This window comes from Electrophorus electricus, chromosome 10 (assembly GCF_013358815.1).
Source record: "Electrophorus electricus isolate fEleEle1 chromosome 10, fEleEle1.pri, whole genome shotgun sequence".
Taxonomy (NCBI): Eukaryota; Metazoa; Chordata; class Actinopteri; order Gymnotiformes; family Gymnotidae; genus Electrophorus; species Electrophorus electricus.
In genome coordinates, this window is record NC_049544.1 from 2,852,501 (window position 1) to 2,873,457 (window position 20,957).

Below are 20,957 nucleotides of genomic sequence, written 5' to 3' on the forward strand. Positions count from 1 at the left end.
AGCACCGAAAAGCCTGGAACTACGGGAGCTCCAGCCGACCGTTCCCTGACTCTGTCCGTACGCGAGCCGAGCTCGCTCTTTTATAGCGCAAACCTCCTCCTTTTAATTGATTTTTTGATAATTAACTCCGTTTGCTTATCGATTTCCCTTCGGCGGTGCCGGTTCTCCGTGCCGTGGAGGCCGCACGACGGTGTTATTTTAGCGTTGTTATTGAGCCCACGCCGCCAAACACATATCGACCATATTGATTAAATACCTGCCGGGAGGACTAATGCATGTTCCCATTCCTACAGCGAGCAGAGCGCAGCGCATCGCTAATGACCGAGAAGGAGAATTCAGCACGTGCTGTTTTCATCACCAAAGTCACAAATTGACAACAAAAGCTTTGACAGGCACTGACGGAAAGGTATAAAATTAAAACGTGTAAAACATGTAGGCCTAAACAGACAACCTTGGGATGAAAAACTCTTGACTGCTCTCTGTCAGCAGCATAAACACTATATTCATCACATCCAAAGCAGGTTTATAGGTACAATCCGTCAAGACTCAAACACTGAATCGACAAAGCCCTCTGGTAGTATGTGGAATTTCCAACGGGCATGCACGACCACATTAGGAGGACTGCTTCGGTCTTAAAGGAAATGCAGTCAGACTGCTTTACTGCAAGAAATCTTGCTTGAGCACACGCGCGCCGGTGAAATATCAAAGCTACAACAAAAGCAAAGAACACGACAATGGCTACAACAGCATCTCTTTCCAGTCTGGTGCTCGCTGGATGTCGAGGGAATCGAGAAAAACCTTCCACAAAGCGCGGAGGCTACACTGCAAACCTCCGCGTGCATGCGTAATGTAGGCATAATAGACGGTCACGTTTCATCTTAAATATTCCCGCGATGATGCGCACCTATTACTGGATGCAGAAAAGAGCACGCGCGAATTCGTACACGCACCGATTCGCAGACACATGCAGAGCGACATGGGAAGGGTGGGGAGGGGGTGTAAGGCGAGAGCGAGGGAGACACCAGGGTTGCTCAGAGAATTAGTTTCTGACTAATCAATAAAAAAAGAAAACTCTGGCGCGCGCAAGGAATCATTAGAGGTAATAGGAGCCTGCGCTCGCGCTTTCCCACTCGTCTTTCTCCTTTGTGCGGGATGCATTCCAAGTCAGAATTGGTAAGCGTTTTAAGGAAATAAATGTGAATTTATATAACAGTCAGAAACAACAGAAAACAGGAACATCTCAGGGTCAGGAAGGATGAAGAGGAAGGATGAAGAAGAAGAAGAAGAAGAAGAAGAAGAAGAAGAAGAAGAAGAAGAAGAAGAAGAAGAAGAAGAAGGAGGAAAGCGGCGGGTCGGGGAGGACCAAAATTATTGACGATAGAAAGAAAAGTTATTAATATGCAATGTTTAGTTTGATAAAGGTTTCTTTATGGCTTTGTTTTTCAGAAAACATTACCAGCATGTCCATCGATGAACGCCCGCGATCTCCGCTATACGCGCAGTCTGGCTGGACACAGGACAGAGGGAGCGAAGCGTGTGGATCTGGGAGAGGTGGGGGCGGGGGGCACAGAGGTGTGTGCGGGGGGCCAGTGTAGGGACAGAGGGGAAAAGAGAAGGACTCGGGTGAGGAGGCAGAATTTGAATTGGAGGTGAAAGGTGACGGGGTCAGACGAAATGAGGGAGGGGAGGGGTGATCACGCGCAAACACCGACGTGCGCCTCCCATCATCCCCCAACACCCCTTTACGCCCCCCACGTGACTCTCGGCGGTTTCCATGGCGACGTATCGGTTGCTCCTGACTGGACGAAATGGGAATGTCCGAGTAAGCCAACGAGGCAGCAAGTAGGAGAAAGACGACAAAAGACGAAGTGACTATAAATAATTTCAAGGAAATACTAGTAATGCAGCCGCCAACCCATTCACCAATTTATCAAGAAAACAAAAAAAGTAATCCCGAAGCTGAGTTATGCTTGTGGAAGCTTATATTGTGGGGGAGGGGAGGAGAACGCGTTTTCAAAACTTTAACAGGAAAGATCGCTCAAAATACATCTCGATTTGACTAGTGGCAAAAGTGGCGTGTGCGCGGTCCTTTCAGCACCATCGCGAGCTGGTGCCAGCCAGCACGCGGCACTACCTTCAGCACCGCGGACAGGGCTCCGATGACGTCATTGGCCGACGAGCCCCTCATTACCCCAGAAGAAGAAAAAAAAGGTAAATATAACCAGTTCATCGTCTTGCATTTCAACGGTACATTTTACAAAATACGTTTTGTGGGTAAACACTGAATTTAATTATTTAGTCACTCTGGCAACACTGGCTTCACTACCAAGGTTGTAACTCGGAATGACTCTAAAACTCTGCCATTATCATTTAGGACGACAACAGGTGTAGCTAGTACTAAACTAAAGTTGTCTTTAAACGTGTCACTTGAAGTAGTGTGATTACTTAGCCAGTTTAATGGAATTAAAGATGTGAATCGTTTTGTAAGGGTGCCTCGTTTTATTTGAGTTAGGCCAAGTCTACCTAAGAAACGCGTTTGAGTTAGGCCAACTCTACCTAACAGACGCGTTTGCTTTTATTCTCATTACAGCATCTTAATTTTGCCTGTGCACACTGCAATAAATAATGCCTTCTAAAGCAAGGAGAGAGAGAGAGAGAGAGAGAGAGAGAGAGAGAGAGAGAGAGAGAGAGAGAGGGCAGTGAGGAAGGTTTCCAAGGGAAGTTTCACATCTGAGTCTAGTATAGACTCTGCATGCATGCAATTCCTAATTTTAATAAATAGCACATATATTTTAATCTGAGTTCCCTACCAAGCCACAAAGTACTTTCAAAGTTCTAGGAGGCGAAACCTGATTATTTTCAAGTCAGTAGAGGTTTAATTCTTAACATTAACTCCATGGGGCTCTAAAGTTCAGAAAGTGTAGATTAGTTCTTTAGCCTTATGTTCCCAACTGCATAGCTGCTGTAACAACAACTATCAATGCAAAAAGTCATTAACACAATGTCTGTTAGCATTAAAATGCCTAGCCACTGGAAATGATAACTAAATACATGACAGTGACTCTAATGTGGGCCCACAGCCATATTCCACAGGATGAGAAAGCTGTCTCTCCACAGGACTTCTCTCTGTCTGAACTAAACATCTGCACTGACAATTTTGGAGAGCCTGGTGTTTGTGGTGCATTATCTTTACTGAACTTAGCTTTTGGAGCCTCCAAAAATCTCTTACGGATGAGACAAAAATATTTAAGATGTGCTTGTGAAAAGTGAGATACATGATCAATCAGAATAACTACACTATTACTGCCTGCATCTGCTTTAGGCGTTACATGTAAATTTGTTGTTACAACCAATAAGGTAACCACTACTAAAGGGTCATTCGTCATCACCAACTCCTCCTTGGGCACTACTGCAGGGATTGTCTATTGGATCTTCTGTAAGAGATATAATCAGCTGTACACTGGAGAAGTGAAGAGAAAGCCTGCTGATTGTTTTGTTGAGCACCTTTAACAAATACTAGGGCACATAGAACAAAACTACACTGGTTCTTGCACTCACCTCCAACCTAGACCTTCAGAAAAGGTTAATGTATTGTTTTCAATTATTTTTTTATTGTAATGCATCCTTTTTATTTTTATATATAACAATTGTCATTTTTACTATTTTAAGGATTTTGTTTTTAATCATCCTTATAATTCATGAGAACACAGTGATTGATCTCACTGACCAGCACCACTGTTTTAGCAGAAGCAGGTCCACACAAGGTCATCTAGGTTTACCAAATCTAAGAAATCAACAATGGATATATTGTGCTAGAAATCGATACGAAACCTGACCACCCCCCCCCCCCCCCCTTCCGCTGTGTCCATCGAGCAGGTGAGAAGGCAACAGCAGCAGCTGAACTCTACCTCTCTGCTGTCCTTGTCCTGTTCATCCTGTCATAGCGGGACAGGCTGGCCACAGAAAGCCAGAGGGGTACGTCGTTCCAGTTGAGTAACGATGGCGCTCAATACGGCTGACAGGGATGGGGATGCCTTGACAGGAAGAGGAGGAGGGACACGGTGCTGGGACTCCTGTACTCTTGGTGATGCGTGAGCAATACAGTGCTGTGCAGCTGCACCCAGTGCTCAGCAGCACAACACCCTGATTCTCTGAAGCCAGTGTCCCAGACAGATGGTCCAGGCCAAAGGCAGTCAGCCTCCAACTCCCACTGGTCCCACAGAGAGGCCGTGAGAGTCTCACCGTCCTCAGTAATGAAGTTCTACTGAAGAAGAGAGTAATCAAAGTATCCTTGAATTTCTGTACAGGGGTCTGTGCTGGTATAGCTGGCCTAGCTGGCCTGACAAACTGGCCTTTTCTGTGGAGTTCCACTGGTGGAATGGAAGCCTGTGCAGTCCTGGGGGCCCTTTGGCAGTCAGGCAGTCCATCACACTGTTACCATCCTAGATAGTTGAATGGGATCATAAGCAGGTGAGGAGTGTTGTCCCCATGACTGTTATCCATCTGAAGACGTGGGTTTATGACATCCACAGTGATCTAAATCCACTATTAAAAGAGCACAGACCGAATGCAATGAACGTGTTAATTGAATAAAAATATTGCTGGATCGCGCTTACCAATTTCCACGTATTCAAACAGCAGACCAACCATGTTTGTTTTATACGTATTTTTGTTTAGTTAAATCATTTGTCCCCTCGTTAATTATGGCTAACGTTAGCTTGGTCGCGCATTTTAAAAGGCCCTTGCTTCCGGATTTTAAAACAATCCACAATCAAAATGTTTTCGAAAGTGATGGTGCTGTTATTGAAGCACGAAGCAACCAACACAGCCTAAAAACACTAATAAGTGAGATAAGAACAATACGGCGGCAACAACCACGTTCGGTAGCATCTTTATTCAGTAAATGCCGGTACATGCGTTATTTAAATTAAGACGTTAAACAAAAACCGGAAAAAGACGAAACATTTTTCCCCCACACTTTATTTGCCTTTTGAATTAACTGATGCCTACATCCATTCCTACAGAGAATGGCTATCTACCATTGAACTTTTTTTTTTTTTTTTTTTTGGAATTTCTTCAAACAATATATAAAGACAATAAGTATGTATTCACCCATATATAATAAAAAATCCTATAATGGCCCAGTGTGGTTGCCGTCAGGTCTAGAGGACCTCCGCTCTTCTCTTTTGCTCTTTCAGCGTTTTCTCGGTTCTTATGGACTCGTGGACCGTCGCTCGTCCCTCATCAGGCCGCCGAGTCATGGTGGATTGGGGCTTCGTAACGCTGGTGTATGGCAGGCATACGTTACGCTACACGGGGCCCTTCATTATCTAACACATGAGATAACGCACCTCCTAGACTAATTCGGTTTTACGCGAAAGCTCAAATGTATTCTCCCGCTCGTAGAAAACAGACCGCACGCTTGTGTCGGCATATTTGGGTATGTTTTGGTAATAATGGCGGCAGATTGAATAGCTTTAGGGGTGAATATGGGGTCCATTGGACATTTTAGGAATGACCGATGGTTCTTAAGGACACATGCCACGTTTCTTACTCATCTTAGCTGTCCATCATCTATTGATCTACAGCAAACTTACATCAAGGACAATGTTCACCCATCCTTAAACTCATTAACATAAAAGTCAAATACAGACTCAACATAAACAGAAGGGCAGTTATTATACTGTAATGCAGAAATGACTGGTGCCACAGGAAGCTGTAACAAGCTTACACAGGTGAAAGTTTGTGTGGGGTGGCCATGTGTGCACTTGTTCTGACTGGTATCAGGAACAGAGACTACATGGCTCCGCAAATAATTGCAAACTACGTGGTTCCTTCAGCTAGCAACCTCTGCTGGGAAAGTGTCTGTTTTCATTTCAGTCATACATCAATCCAAAATGCTCTATCGCGTCTCTTCACAGCCCCTCCTTTTTTATTGCCTGTACAATAACTCGGGGGAAGATTTTCTTCATCTTGGCATCCATGACTTTTCTCAGGAACTGGTGAGAGGATATATAAAGAGAATGAAATTAGCACACACAGAGGCAGCTTGTCTTCTAATGAACAGTTCTCTGGCCAATTAAGATTAGATTTTAAACTTTGAATAATCAATTCCACAAGTGCCACTTTTTTCTTAGACAAAGACTGAAAGTAGCCTTGAACTAAATTATGATTGCTGTATTTCATGTATAGGTTTAAGTTTGGCAAAGTGGCCCCACAATGACAAACCCCCCAACTCAAAAAAAAGCTGATGTTTTCTGCTGCCCCCCTGTGGCACAACATTATTTTCACTGTCCTCGGATCATTTTCAACGCAAGTCTTAAGTTTCTCAAAGTTAAGCTCATTAACTGCATTCAAGTTCATTAAACACATATATAATAAAATCTCTCCATGAACCAAGGCACTACTCATTATGCAATACTCACATTGCTATGAATTAGCATCAATACAAATACAAATGCTTGGTGAAGGAGGTTTGTGTACTAAAACCCCAACTCACATAAGATTAGTGGCTTTGCATCATGTATGGAACAAATCACTGACTTGTGACCTTATAAGAGTTCAGGTAAAGGCACCTCTGAGTCAAGAGAAGAACGGTAACCCACCTCCACGTACTGCCACTCACGTTGCCAGCTTCCTGCTGGCTGAGCAGAAGTCTCCGGCCCTCCTCATAGTCGTCCTGGTCCACGCTGACCAGCAGCCGCACACCTTCCTGCCCTGCTGCCCTCTTCAACGAGTCCGTGATGAAGACGCCCTTGAGCGCCTCAAGGAGCGCCCCGCTCAGGTAATCGGCCCAGAAGGCATCCAGGTTGGCCAGCTCGGAGAACTTGATGTCGCAGACGATGGAGCCAAGGTCCCGGGCGCGCAGCAGCAGGCTGGCCCGGCTGAACAGCTCAAACTGGCGCTCAAGCAGCTGCTGCTTGTCCGAGGAGACACGCCCACGCAGGGCCGACTCATGCTCGGAGTACTCCGCCCGCACACGCAGCCGGATGTCTATGATGGAGAAACGGAGGGGGTGGGGGGTGGGGGTGGGTTGGGGCAGGAGGATGGGAGAAAAAGGGGGAGATACATGGAAGGAAAAGAGGTGGAAGATGGAGAGATTCAGATGCAGGGTGATGGGACAAGCAGGATGTGAAAGAGGGCAGGGGTAGAGGAAAAGCAAGTGGGGAAGCAGATAATAGGATAAATGAAAGAATGTGATCGGTTGAAAAACAGTGGTGTGTAAAGGAGAGGCATGAGAACGTAAGGGTCACAAAAGCAAAGTGGAGTTGAAAAAAGGGGTAAAAGGTGGAGAAATAAAGAGAGAAACCTTTATTTAGCAAACTGACTGAGTACATCAACAAACACTTCTTCTGCTACTAGGTCATTTAATCTTATGGAGGTCTAGGATGTTCTTTCAGAATAATAGAGGGTGTTTCAGAGTGCACAAGGGACAGGGCTTAGTACAACATAAATGGCCTGGCGTTGTCATGTTTTTGTTTGTCTGCTCAGGGTAGTTCTTGCTATGAGCAGCAGGGGGCACCAAGCATTCCAAGCTCAATAGCAACAGACTGATGAGGACTGAGAATCAAACTCAAATTACAGGAATATTGAACTGACCCATATTCAAGTGACACTTTGCCTGTACAGATGGATGGGTGTATTCAACAGAGCAAATATAACCCCACATGGTAGCTTTTTGGAGGACACATTTTAATCAAGCTCACAAGAACTTCATTACAAATGCCGTCACTTTCAGCACTTTCAAAAAAATTGTCTTGCTTCTATGCTGGTGATTTAAATTATGCAAAATGTACAACCATATTAAGCCCTGTCTTAAAGAATGCTAAATGAGGTGTCTTGGAGTCAAGGTTCATTATGGGTATTTCAGCTTTGAGGAAGTGCTGAAAAGTCCATCAACAGAGGGTACTGTTTTGGGGAAATTCAGTAATGAAGGATATTTTCATGTTTAAACACGGCATATGACCATGATCTCAGTCCTAAAACAAAGAATTTCAGTTGTTCCAAGTTGGGCTGGCAATGAGAAGATTTGGTCTTTTGCTTTGAACTGAACATTTCTTATTTCAGAGGCCAAAGGTAGTAAGCAATAATAAAGGCTGACTGTACCACACTGTGGTACTGAGAACAGGAGGAACTGATGTCATGCAACAGCACAGGGCACAGAGACGGTAAGATACGAGGTGGATACATACTGAACCAGAGCTTCGCAGTGATGTCATTTCCTTTCATGTCATTTCATGTCAGAGGCAGAAGTGGACCCATCGATCTTCAGAACATTGCTGCAACACAAATCCAACCTTCCCACAACCAAAACTCAAACCTCAAAGCTGCTGACCAGCCTCCACTGGCTTGAATTTCTAGGCTTTAATATAGGAACATTACTGTGGGAGAGTTAAGCACCAATAGAGTAAGCGTCTGAGTGCATTCGTTAGAGCAGACACGCAAATCATACTTGAGAAAACTAAGGACAACAAGCTTTATCTTTCCTTTGTGTTTCAGGAATTCTGAAATTTTTCTCAACAAAACTAATATTTCTTTAGATTCTGAAGATTTCAAATTTGAAGTATTTCAAAATCTACAAACCAACAGATCCTGCTATTTGGATAAGAACATTTATGTTTCAAGTGATTTTACTGGAACTAGGGCGAAAATTAAGCAAGAAATGAGGACCATTAATACACGTGATTATTAAATCACCAACCTATACCTGCATATATGGTCTTTCTTGTAAATTTAACATGTATAACATATTAATCGCCAAAATGAGGCAGAAAATGAGGCAGAAAATTCTGCGGGTCAAAATCAAGCAGCTGACACGATTATTTAATAATCAGAGAAAGGGATTGTAAACAATGCAATGAGTACATGGTTGTCAAGCCCAAGGGTTTTAACCATGATCTTGGCTCCGGTCCATTCCAATACTGAGTGTGTTAGGGTAGCCAGATTGTTTCACCTTTAATCTGTGTTTATATATTGGTTCCCTCAGTATTTTCTCCAGACATGTTACACTCCAATGTAGGTTTGTACACAACAAAGTGGAAACAAACAAACAAACAAAAACAAAACAAAAACAAACAAAAAAGAGGCTTTTTTGGTAGGTTCTCCAAAAGGGCTAAATTAACAGTGTACATGCACATAGCACTTTCCATTACCTCATATATCGTCATGCAGGTACGACAGTGTTTTTCTTCACTCGTATAAAGAGAACATTGCTTCTATTTCAGCACTTTGTCTAAGAGAGTGGATTGAGCACAAATCACATGACAAAGAGGTTTTCCTCTATAATGGATTATGTGTCTACTCTTTACAAAGAACTGGACAGGAGGCCAATTTAGCATTCACACAGCATCATTGCAGCAATTACATGAAGGCACGAAGGGGGGAAAAAAGGTAGTCTATTTAAAACAAAAATTGTTAATTACAAAAACAAACAAAAACAAAAAGCTAAATTCATTATTCCAAGGCACAACCTTTAGGCACCATTTTATGAGGAGCTGCTCCATGCGAAGAGCTTCGCCACTATTTCCATCCCTCTTTTCTGATGAGCAACAAACCCAGATGGAAGGAGAGAGAATGAGAGCAGGAGGCTGCTGACCAACAGCTCCTAAGACAGTATCGGCCATTTAATCTCGTTCTTTAAGTTCGCTCTCTCCCTCTCTTAGTATGTGAGGATGGCCAACTTGTTTTGTCCCTGACACTTGAGTCAGTCTGTTTTTCAACTGTGGACACAAAAGGAGAGAAAGAGAGAGAAAGACAAGCAGGTTTTGGGATGAACGTTTTCCAAAGGTTCTTCCTTTGTTGGGATCAAGCACAAAGCAGGCAATTTCAAAAACATCAACTGCATACGAGTGAAAATAACAAATTTAACAAACATTCTCTCCAGTGATTTCTTCAAAAGATATTGAGGTCAACATTTAAGTAAGAGCTCTGTTGGGTCATTTTCCTCAGAACTGCTCACACAAAAAAATGGTTTGAGGTTTCTCAATACAGCCAGAAGCCATTCTTGGTGGGGTGTGAAAACAGAACATGGCTGTCGGAACATAAAAGGTTCAGCTACCTTCTAAGGTGGATTTGACAACATTTGAATAAAGTAGTAAGAGGTGGTTTTTGGTTTCATTTGGAATGACCAGGAGATCAGGAGGGAGTTTATCTCCAAATAAGTTTGGACTGAAACATTTAACAGCATTTTTTCACACATGCACTTGTAGGACACTGATGAATTATCTTTTTTTTGAGTCAGTTCTGTGAAACTCTGAGGCCAACAACTTCTCCAGCATTCTATACCATACATTCACTACAGAATAAAAAAAAGGGGGGGGATGTCTTTTGGGGTGCAACATATGAAGGAGAGGACCGTTTAAAATGGAACACTGATATCTTAACACTGAGCACCCCTCCTCGTAGCTTGAGTGAGGAAGGTAAACTCTTTACCTTAGACATGGACCAGGGCTCATGAAGGAGAGAGCGAGTGAGAGAGCACACATTTGGCTGGACTCTGTACGATTGCACAGAGCGGACAGCGCACACACTCTGTAGTGCTGCGCGTGCCCTCTCTTTCTCTCTATCCATTCCAGAGTCAACCTGCTGGAATCAAATGTGGAGTCAACAAAGCAAACAGCATTTTCAGCATGTTCATGGGTACAAGGTCAAACCTCACAGGGCATTCATGGCACAGCAGGAGAGTAGCTTAAACACAGATTTTTTTAAGTGTTACTAGTTATTATAACCAACAATTTAACCAACACATTACAGCCGTTTAAGCTGCTGAAGTATCAGACATTGTGTAAAGCACATATGCATACTAAAGAAGGAACCTCGCTTTTTCCAAATGATAAACATTTATTTCTGTATTACTACATTAAGACTTCTTAGATAATAGGCCAGTGTGCCTGAACTATTGTCTGTGGGAGGAAAAAAGGTTTGGATTACATAGGAAATGAGAAATATGAAGCACAAGTCTGCTTTCAGATCAGGGTATTTTGGTGTGTTCAATTCCTTAGAGCAACTTTTATTAAACTTAAGAGTAAAATTAAAAGGGTGCTTCGCTAATTTGATTTTTAAGCATTGTTTTGAAGAAAAATGGCCCATTCTATCCAGAAATATATAGTCTGATTTGCCAATTTGGCAGAAAACAGGCAGAAAATGTGACTAAGGTTATGAAGCTAGATTAATTTGCCAGTAATGAATTGGTAGCATTGTGTCTTAATTCAAGTTCCTTGCAAGCAGTTAAACTATAGTATTTTTACTCACTGGGTAGCAAAGTATCATTAACTAACAATGTCTTCCATGGCAACAAGGTAAGCCACACTCTTTATTTAAATATTCTTCTAATTAGACCCTCAGCCTAATGTAAGCTACCTTTACCATGTAAGCTTGTAGTGTAATTAGCTACTTTTCTATAAACTGACAGCAGAAACGTAGTTACATTAATTTGCATCTTAGCTAACTACATTATTAATGTCGGCCTGTTCTACTCTGTTTAACAAGAAGTACGGCACAAGGATGGCTGGCTTGTTATTCAAAACTACCACTGCAATAAAAAGTTTCTCTTTCAATGCAGTTCTTCATTATTCCACCCTGCATGCACTAGTTTATAAAAGGAAGACATTGTTGGGTAAAGTTCTCAAAACTATCATTAAACAATCTCTAGGGCATCAGATCAGGAAATGGTTTCTTGACCATTTCATGCAATACCTGACAGGTATCTTTTGGTGGCCTTAAGTGCTTATATACACTGATTTCTGCTGTTATGAGCAATAATGCCTTGGTAAGTTTCTCCAGAACAGCATTTTTCCATCAATCCCATCTGAACGTTTAATTCTTGATATGAATATTAATTCTCAATGGATTGCTGTAAATCCATCTGAAATAAATTTAGAATTTGTTTGCATACCAATAGAACCAAAATATCCAGTTTGAGAGCTACGACAAAAATGTACAACTTTAAAGTCATCAACATCAAGGGAGATTTCAAACCAACAGACTGCAATATTTCCAAGAAAAGCAGGGAGAAAAACAAAGTGCTATCCTTCCAAAACAATGAACACAAAAGCCACCCAATACACTGCAATAACATATTGGGGGGGAAAAGAAATAGCTTCATATGCATCATTTCATGAGTAACCCAAAATGTGTAGCAAACAACATTTTTGGGTAAACTGTGCCAGTATGGGACAGCCCTTGATTGGCATACTTTTTAAGAAGCTGAAAATCCATGTTATTCATGCTCCCCTTTGGCTCATTGATATTTAGAATCACAGGGTCAGTTATGGGCCAGTGACGGAGGCAGAGCTAGCGGGTACATGTCCGTCGTGCTTCAGCAGACCTGAGCACTCACAGTGGTCAGTGGGCTTCAGAAGGTTTGGTTAAAAGATAACTGGAGAGCTCTGTTCTACACTAAATGTGGATGCATTAGGAGGGAGGAAAGAGGACGGTGCAACTCAACACATTTCCAAAGCAACCGCACTTCATTTAACATGTCAGGATTTTACTGAGTATTAGAAAAAGGGGGTTAGGAAGAGTGGAAGGGAAAGAGGAAATGCAGGAGCGGTAAAGGAAAGGTGTGATGTGACCTTGCATAATGAGGGTGTCATTCACCGTTGTAGGGCTCCCAGTTCAACCATGACAAGGACCAGAGAAATGGAAAGGAGGCAAAAATCCCTCAACAATAACAAAACACAGAAACACAACCACGTACACACACACACACACACACACACACACACACACACACACACACACACACAAAAGAGTGAGGAGGTGAAGGCAAAACCTAAGAATTAAACTATACCAAAAGCATCTAAAGTATAGACATTTGGTTAAAATTCAACATGGAATAGAAAGCAACATCTTGAGGTAGTAAACTAACTAAAGGCCTACTAAGTAATACACTGCAGTCTTATATGTTCAATGACTACTGACCCAACCCAGTTCACAGTTCACAAGCAAGAAACATCCAGTGGCAATCCATCATGGTTTATTCAGCTATGAACAGTAATGCACTACTCTATAGCTACCTGCATGGACCATGTATGCAAGAATCAAGCATGCAGGGCCTGAATATATTTAATTCCAATCTTTGAGTGCACAAATCCAACAGGTGATCAATTCTGATGTTTCAGTCAGTTTGGCCAAAGTTTACAGTCTATACTGGTATTTTTTTCCACAGTTCACTCAATCTGATCAACTAACATCAAAATATATATTAAAAAAAAAAAAAAAAAAACCAACTAATTAAAAGCCCTAAATAATTTCATGAGCAAAGTTATTTTCCTGTCAATCATAATATAGCATAATAATTAAATTTGATCCCATTGAGTTAGTTTCAATATGTTTTAACTCGTTTAATCCTGCTTAACTAGTTGCTAACATCTAGTTAGTTACCAAGAAGTGTATTTTGAAAGACATTTCACTCCAAAGTCTGTACTCAAAAAGAAAACTAAGGAAAAGGATGTAGTGTGAAATTGGATCCCCACATCCTGTCATTAAAACGTACCTAAAAAGCTCAGAGGAAGATAGAGGACTGTGATTCTTAACTTCTTGCTACGCTGGTACTTTCCATACAGTTTCGAACATTCGTACTATGCAATTTACTCATTTTTAGTTGTTTGGTAAAGCTTTACTTAGCAGTTTAACTCGGTGGACCTTTATCATGCAGCCCATATTTGCCTGTAGATGCCTTGGCTCAAATCAAGGCCAGTTTGTTAACCTGTTGGGGCACATCAGCCACTATAAACACGGGCACATTTTGTAATGATAGGGCTGTATCTTCTCCATTACCCAGTTATCACCCTTTAAGGATGTTTGAACAGTACACAATGAACCATCAGCAAAACTGACATTCAAGTAAAAGCTGAGCACAAAAAGAACACTAATAATGCTTATTGCAGTTAAAGAGCTTAAGATCTTGTGGTTAAAGGTCCAAATTCTGCAGTAGTTAGAAGGCCAATACAACTTTTTAAAATAGTATTTTACGGTAAATGTACATCCCATTAGATATAGTGTACAAACTGCGTGCCAAATCATTACATATGGACAATGTTATATAATCTTAATTTATGTGGTTTCTGACATTGTATGGAAGACATCAATAACATAAGTACTCTGTAAAGCTAAAAACCACAATAGTACACAGCTGAAGGTGAAATCGCTTTCTCTATCAGCAAATAGTTTTCACTCCACGCAAATATAAGACCAAGATAGGAGCTGGGCTCCAGACTAACGGCATCCCACCTTCCCAGGAATGATAAAAAGAGTTCATGGGACAATATTAAAGCTTTTTGGGGACAAAAATGCTGCATGCATTAAAATTACGTCTATAAAAGTATATGAAGCAACAGGTAAATGAAAGGCAAGTAAGTTACGGTTGGTGCATTTCTGCTTCAAAATTCACTCTCCCTGATTCCTATGGCAATGGTAAGTAGGACACTGTCAAGTCACTTTTTTAAGTGGTGGAGAAGTGGTACCTGCTTAAGCACTTTTAGCGATGCTTTGACCTTTAAAAAAAAAAAGCTGAAGTGGACATCAGTGTTCCAGCAGGTGAAACGAAAAACGATGATTAGGTAAAAAACAAATCAATATACAATACAAAACTAACTGTGTAAATGTTAACGTTACCTCTGGTTAATGACATGATCGCTAGTTTAGCTAGCTAGATATCACTCTGTGAGCTAGTGACAGAGCATTCTCTCAGCTCGAGTCTTCCGTGAAGAGGTCAATATCTAGCTAATGTTTATCACACAAATGGTGCAGACGCTGCAGACTGTTCAAGTCACACAGTGAGCTTGACTATCCACTTTTATCAAATTCCAATCTGGTTTCGATAACTTCACTCTCATTTCGTCACACATGGTTAGACTAGCTGTGAGTATCAGGGAATGCAAGTTTATTACACTGCAACAAGCTCACAATAACACATTCAAAACCTGAAGATAGGAGTAGGCTATTTCATATGTAGTATAATAAAGACATAAAATGGTCATAAAAAAAGTTTTTTAAAAAGAAAAATCACACAAAGATAACTGTGTTATTTTTAAATAACCTGCAGAATCTTATTACCTATATTGGACTGAATTTACTCATCCTAACTTACTTGATATGTGCAACATGCAGTTGTATTATTTATGGAAATTGTGAAGATTTCCCCTGTTGAAATGTCTGTTAATAACTGTGATGCTTTCCTATACTTCTCCTTAACTAGCCTTAATGATATGAAATACATACAGTGTAGATAATCCAAACAAAGATGATGATACTATGGCATCTTAAAAATCCAAAATGAAACACTTCTGGAAAAAGTTAGCTAGTCTGGAGCCCTGTAGGATGTGGTCTTCACAATTTGAGAAAGACTCAAGTCACAATATCAGTTTTTGACTTTAAAGCAGGAATTTTGGTCACAGGTAAGAGCTGCTACTGATGTTACTAACAGAAACCTGCAAACAAAGATCCAGAGGATGAAACATTTAGAACCTCATGGCTTTGCTTTTGCAGAACACAATTAACCATCTTCAGTGGTTTACTCATCAGACACTGTGCAACAGAATCTGTTATTGCTAGCTATTCTAGTCAGCCTACTGTGGCTAACACATTCACATTGGTTATGCTTACATTAGACAGGCCCATATGAGATTTGACATTATAATCCTGAGCAGACATGCATGGTAAGTTGGAGGTGACTGAAATTATGACAATTTTAATTTGGTTTGTATACTGACATATGTTGCCATTTTACGAAACCATCTGTGTAAATTGTATTCTTGGCAAAGCTTTGGTCTTTTAAGTGATTATTTAATGCTTTGACATGCAGATTGAACAATGGTAACTAGTGCACATAATGGTAACTTATGTGCACTCCTTACTCAGTAACTATGTTTGCAAAATGTCAACACTGGACAACGTTAGATGCTTGGTCACCATTAGGGAGATAAAAGACATGTGACCTAGAGTACAACCAAAGGCTTCAAGAGTATACACAAATCAACAAGTGATGATTCTATCTGGACACATTTTCCCAAAGGCTAATGGTCATCGCTCAGTTTACCTTCAAGTTTTAAATAAATATTTGTGCGAAAACAACTATCAAATATAAAGATTGATTCTGGAGGTATCATTACCTATGTCATGGTGTTATATGTAGGGCTGGTTTCCCAGACCAAGACTAATCCAAACTTGCAATCAAGACTAATCCAAACTTGCAATAAAATACTTTCAATGGTGAATCACCCTGACAATTTAGGTTTTAGCCATATCCTGCACACTACGCCCTGCATACGTCTGCCTCATGTTTCACAATACCTGTATGAAATAATACATATACATTTACAACCTTGTTTTTACTGAAGGTGTAAGGATCAATTCCAAGATCTTGAAATTAGTGAACAGCCACTTCAGTGTCCTAATCAAACACAGGCAGAACCAATACGCCATGTTCAGAACAATGCCCTGTTCACTATTATAATACACTATTTTGAGAGGCTGCCATTTTGTAGTGGTGACCAAAAATGGTAGAGAATTTCCAGTGCACTCTTATAATCCCACAGCGCATCATAATAGGTCCTGCATATATGACGCACACAAAAGGATACTGAACACTCATGATCGACCGTGTCATTTGGTTTGAAGGTTTACACACAACTTCTTTGAGGAGGATGGTAAGCTACAATAGCAACATCTTGAAACAGCACAGTGTTTAAGCATTTTTACATTTCCTCTGCTGTAGCAGTTACAGTGAACTGACAGCATTATATTTTGCATGCACATGCTAGGGAATGAGACTACTTTCTCAGTGTGACTAGCAAATTCATGTAAAGTAAGTGTACAACATTTGTTTACTAAATCATGAACTTTGTTTCTTAGTGTTCCACATAATGCTTTTGATTTCACAATGTAAAGAATGGTGATCAGAGGTCCATTTTGAACATAGCTACATGGACAATATGCCTGTCTGATTCAGACACTGAATAATACAGCTGAACACCACCACAAAATGGCTGCAGAGAAGCACAAATCATTTAGAGTATTTTTCAGTTTGCTTGAATGAATGAGAAAAAATAAGACTTAAAATCATGATGCCTTTCTCTCAAAATATTCTGGAATATTCAAAATCTACAGATATAGAATTAGAGCCTAAAGTGAAAAAATTAAAAACGTCAGCACTTCAGTTCTGACAGATGGGCTACATTTATGGCATTTATCTGACGCTTTTATTCAAAATGACTTAGAATTATGACTGAGTAGAACTTGAGCAATTGAGGGTTAAGGGCCTTGCTCAGGGGCCCAACAATGGCAACTTGGCGGTGGTGGAGCTTGAACCAGCAACCATACGATTACAAGTCAAGTACCTTAACCACCGAGCTACCACTGCCCTTTGGGCTACAAACAAACCCACTTTTATAAAGAAAAAGAAAGAAAAAAAGACCAGATTTTTAAGGCACATCATGAAGGAGTTAATGGGTGTGTGTAAGAACAGTTTGTGGTAAACTAAAATTCAAAAGGTGAACAGCAGTCTGTTAAATATTGTATTTGATATAAGCAAGCAGCTGAAAGCTCCACTGGGAGGAAAATGGATAGAATGAGCCAACTTTAATGAATGTGGTTTTCACTTAGACTAAAATAACATTTCAAAGATGATGAAATGATCATCTGAACATAGTAACAACCCCCACCCCCTACTCAATGTGTAATCAGTTTCAAAATGATGAGTCAACTGAGAAATACCCATGCTGCACTCAGCGGTTTTATGTAGAGCCTGTATGTTCTGTACATTATGTCCCAATCTTAATGGACTCCACAGTACTGTCACTATTGAAAGAAGTACTTTAATTTTATTGCTAGGTTAAGTGGCAAGAGAGGACTGACACAGAAAGACCAACATGAATGCAGACTGCAGAGCATTCTGCAAGGTGAAATGGTTAGCATGTAAATGGCATAAACATGACATTTACATCAAAGAGAGGTCGTTTAACATCAACTTACAAACCTGCTGAGACATTATAGGACATCAATGAGTCGGGATAAAACGGCTGAATCTGAACTAAGGAGAAACTGAGCAGAGATGAGAGGATGAGGAGAGACACTAAGAGAAAAATACTGGGAAGGGCCTGTTCAGAGAAAGACAACAGAAAGGTTCAGGTGATGTTAGAGAGACAGAGAGGGGAGGACCGAAGAATATAAAAGTGGTCTTACCGCAGGTCACTTTATTAGGTGCAGGCTGAGGCGGAATTTCTGACGTGTCCGTGGGCCTTCTGCTCCAGCCACGCCCCCTGGTCCGGCCACACCCTCTCCCCCGTTTTCTTCGGGAGGGGGCAGTTGCTGTAATGTCTGAGCCAACACCTGATTGTTGGAAGCAGCACAACACACTTTGACCATTTCATGCAAGCCTCATACCCACCCAAAATGAAAAAGAAAGGGCACGTATTTAAGTAACTATTCCCACTTACCTGTCCTCAACTGAGAGGTGTGTGTGTTTTCCAGAGATGTTGGGTCTGTGTGTGAACTAGAGAGTATGCGTTCTCTGCTTTCCACATCTGTATAGTTCATGGATTCTCTCTCAGGTGACACTAAGAATAATTATGGCATAATAAACATAAACTGTACCTTAAAAAAAAAAAAAAAACATTATCCCATCACACGTAAAGCTTTCTGTACTATAAGTGGTGTCAAAATGTACGTCAGGTAACCTGTTCTAGTCCTCACCTGTTCTTCTTTTTTTGCTGGACACAAAAGGCAAGAGATCATGTCGTGTAAGAATTCTAAGAAGCTGTAACAAAGGTTCCAGGTTCCCTTCGTTTAAAAAGCCTCGCCTCTCCAGTTCGAGCAGCATCTCAACGCCACTCTTCGGTCTGTGTTGGTTGGCAGTATGGCAAAGGTCGGCCCGTGGACGTACCCAACGCCAAGCTTCCAAGAGCCGAGGGCACGGGGGATTCAGGGGCATGGAAGGGTCTGGGGAAATGTCCTCTGTCCATCCCTCTGGATCAAGAGGGTGCTTCCCAGGATATGTTTCATCAAGAAGAAATGACAGAACTTCAACATCAGTCTCTGTCAGCTGGGAGCCGACAATTTCAAACACTTCATGAAGAGACAGCAGGTCATAGTAACTCAGGCAATCAGTTTCCTCCCAGTGCAGAGAGTACCTCGGGCAGCGGACTGTTGCCATGGTTAGCTGGCTATTCAAAATAATCTTCTACCAGGTACAAACGTTTCTGGAAGAGGAACATGCAATGCTTTAGCTTAAATAACAAACGTGGAATGTGAGATATCTATACACACACACGCACTATTATATATATATATATATATATATATATATATATATATATAAAATGTGTGTGTGTGATCGATAGATAGTGTGTGTGGCACAATTGTCATCATCCATTCCTCCTCATGCATAACTGTGGGAGTTGTCTACTGTATTACTTGTAAGAGTGGTAATCAGCTTTATACTGGAGAAACCAAGAGAAGGCTTGTTGATCGGTTTGTCAGACACCTTAGGATCGTCAGAATTAACGATTTGACGTTTCCAGTGGTAAGGCATTTTAATGGACACTGCATTTACGACATATATCTGTTTGTATTGCCAGCTGTTGCTATGGTGGCAATTAAATTAGTAAACTCAAAGAGAAAGATCCAATCTACAATCTGGGAACTTTGGATCCCCAAGGAATGAATGTTACGAGTTAAACTTTATGTAACGCTAAGACAGCTAGCTAGCTAGCTAGCTAAGTACTCGAAACAGCCAGGCGATATTACTAGCTTTTAGCTGAGTAAATATAATAATAGCGAATAGAAACCTAAAAGGCTTCCAAAAAACAACACAACACTAGAATACATACCATTCAAGTCCAAGAACACTAGCAGAAAAGGACTGCAAAACACACCCTGCCGCGCTGCCAATGCGAAAATGCGAGAGGTCAGCTAGCTAGCTAAGCTAGTTAGCTAAGATAGTTACATCACAACATCACGCGCACGTGTGACGTAACGTCACGTTTGAAACAAATCCGTTAAACACGTAACGACGTGGTAGCTAATGTTGCTAACCCCTAGTGTTAGCTTCACATAACAGAGGAGTCAAATACGTTACCAGAGCATGTTTTTCAGACTCCAGTAACAAACAGGTGTAAACCCTGCTACTGGTCCGTAGCTACATAAATACCTTGTAACAAATAGGATGAACTTGTTCCCTCACAATCTTCTGTGGTTCACCACCGTCACAACAACACTGGCCTTACAGCGAATAGCGAACTAGCAAGCTAACAAATCCAACAAAGGATTGCAACTAACGCTACCAGTTTCGAGTGCTTTGGACAAATAAAACACTACTGTGACTGACTAGATAATGACTATATCCTTATAGTTCATTTAAACACGTTGTAAAATGCGTTTGCTTAGTTAGTGAAAGACGCTAGTTAGTTAACCTAGCTACACTGGTTGGCTAGCTAACGTTAGCATAACAACGGGCACATCGGTCACGTCAAGTGACGGTTGGTGGCTAAGCTAACCCAGCTAACTAGTAAAGCTGCACCTTCACCAGCGCCAACCAAACAGATTCAGTTGTTGTTGTGTTTGGGTTTTTTAAATCTCTCAACAGTTAGCTAACAATATCAAATAAACTCACTACATTTTTTATGTCAGGCGTCATTTAGCCATTATCTTCGCCACTTACAAAGTAAGGTTTCTGGAAACAGCTCTCTCCTACAGCAGTGGGTGGTGGAGGTACAGAGTGGCGGAACAGAAGCACCAGTCCTACACCTCTGCACTCATTTCACCATGACCAGTAAAAGCCGCCATACTGGGAAGGTTGAGTACACGGTCGTTGTCGATATCAATCAGATGGCATGTCGCGTGTTGTTCGCCTTTTTATGAACAATTAACATTTGCGCATTTTTTACGGAACGAAAGTAATCTTCAAATCTTCTTCTCCTTCTCAGTATCACCATGCTGTTTTGTGCCACCAAGGGGCG

The 20,957-nt window shown here is 41.2% G+C and overlaps 1 protein-coding gene and 1 long non-coding RNA gene across 4 annotated transcripts; both read right to left on the reverse strand.

The window, feature by feature from the left end:
• Positions 1-5,038: 5,038 nt before the first annotated feature.
• Positions 5,039-20,926, reverse strand: dedd1 (death effector domain-containing 1). 2 transcript variants are annotated; one of them, XM_035530976.1, is made up of 6 exons: positions 20,660-20,926; positions 18,694-19,199; positions 18,438-18,557; positions 18,184-18,330; positions 6,606-6,993; positions 5,039-5,999 (listed from the first exon to the last, which is right to left on the reverse strand). In XM_035530976.1, the coding sequence occupies exons 2-6, from the start codon at positions 19,151-19,153 to the stop codon at positions 5,993-5,995; spliced, it is 1,122 nt and encodes a 373-aa protein (XP_035386869.1). In that variant the 5' UTR covers positions 19,154-19,199; positions 20,660-20,926; the 3' UTR covers positions 5,039-5,992. The 2 variants fall into 2 exon arrangements, with proteins under 2 accessions (XP_035386869.1, XP_035386870.1); XM_035530977.1 differs by lacking the exon at positions 20,660-20,926 and adding an exon at positions 19,830-19,935.
• On the reverse strand, positions 9,635-18,177 carry LOC113583230. 2 transcript variants are annotated; one of them, XR_003411247.2, is made up of 3 exons: positions 17,978-18,177; positions 10,432-10,584; positions 9,635-9,719 (listed from the first exon to the last, which is right to left on the reverse strand). It is a non-coding gene; the product is annotated as an uncharacterized LOC113583230 (long non-coding RNA). The 2 variants fall into 2 exon arrangements; XR_003411246.2 differs by lacking the exon at positions 17,978-18,177 and adding an exon at positions 12,573-17,248 and having other exon boundaries at positions 10,432-10,581.
• Positions 20,927-20,957: the final 31 nt, after the last annotated feature.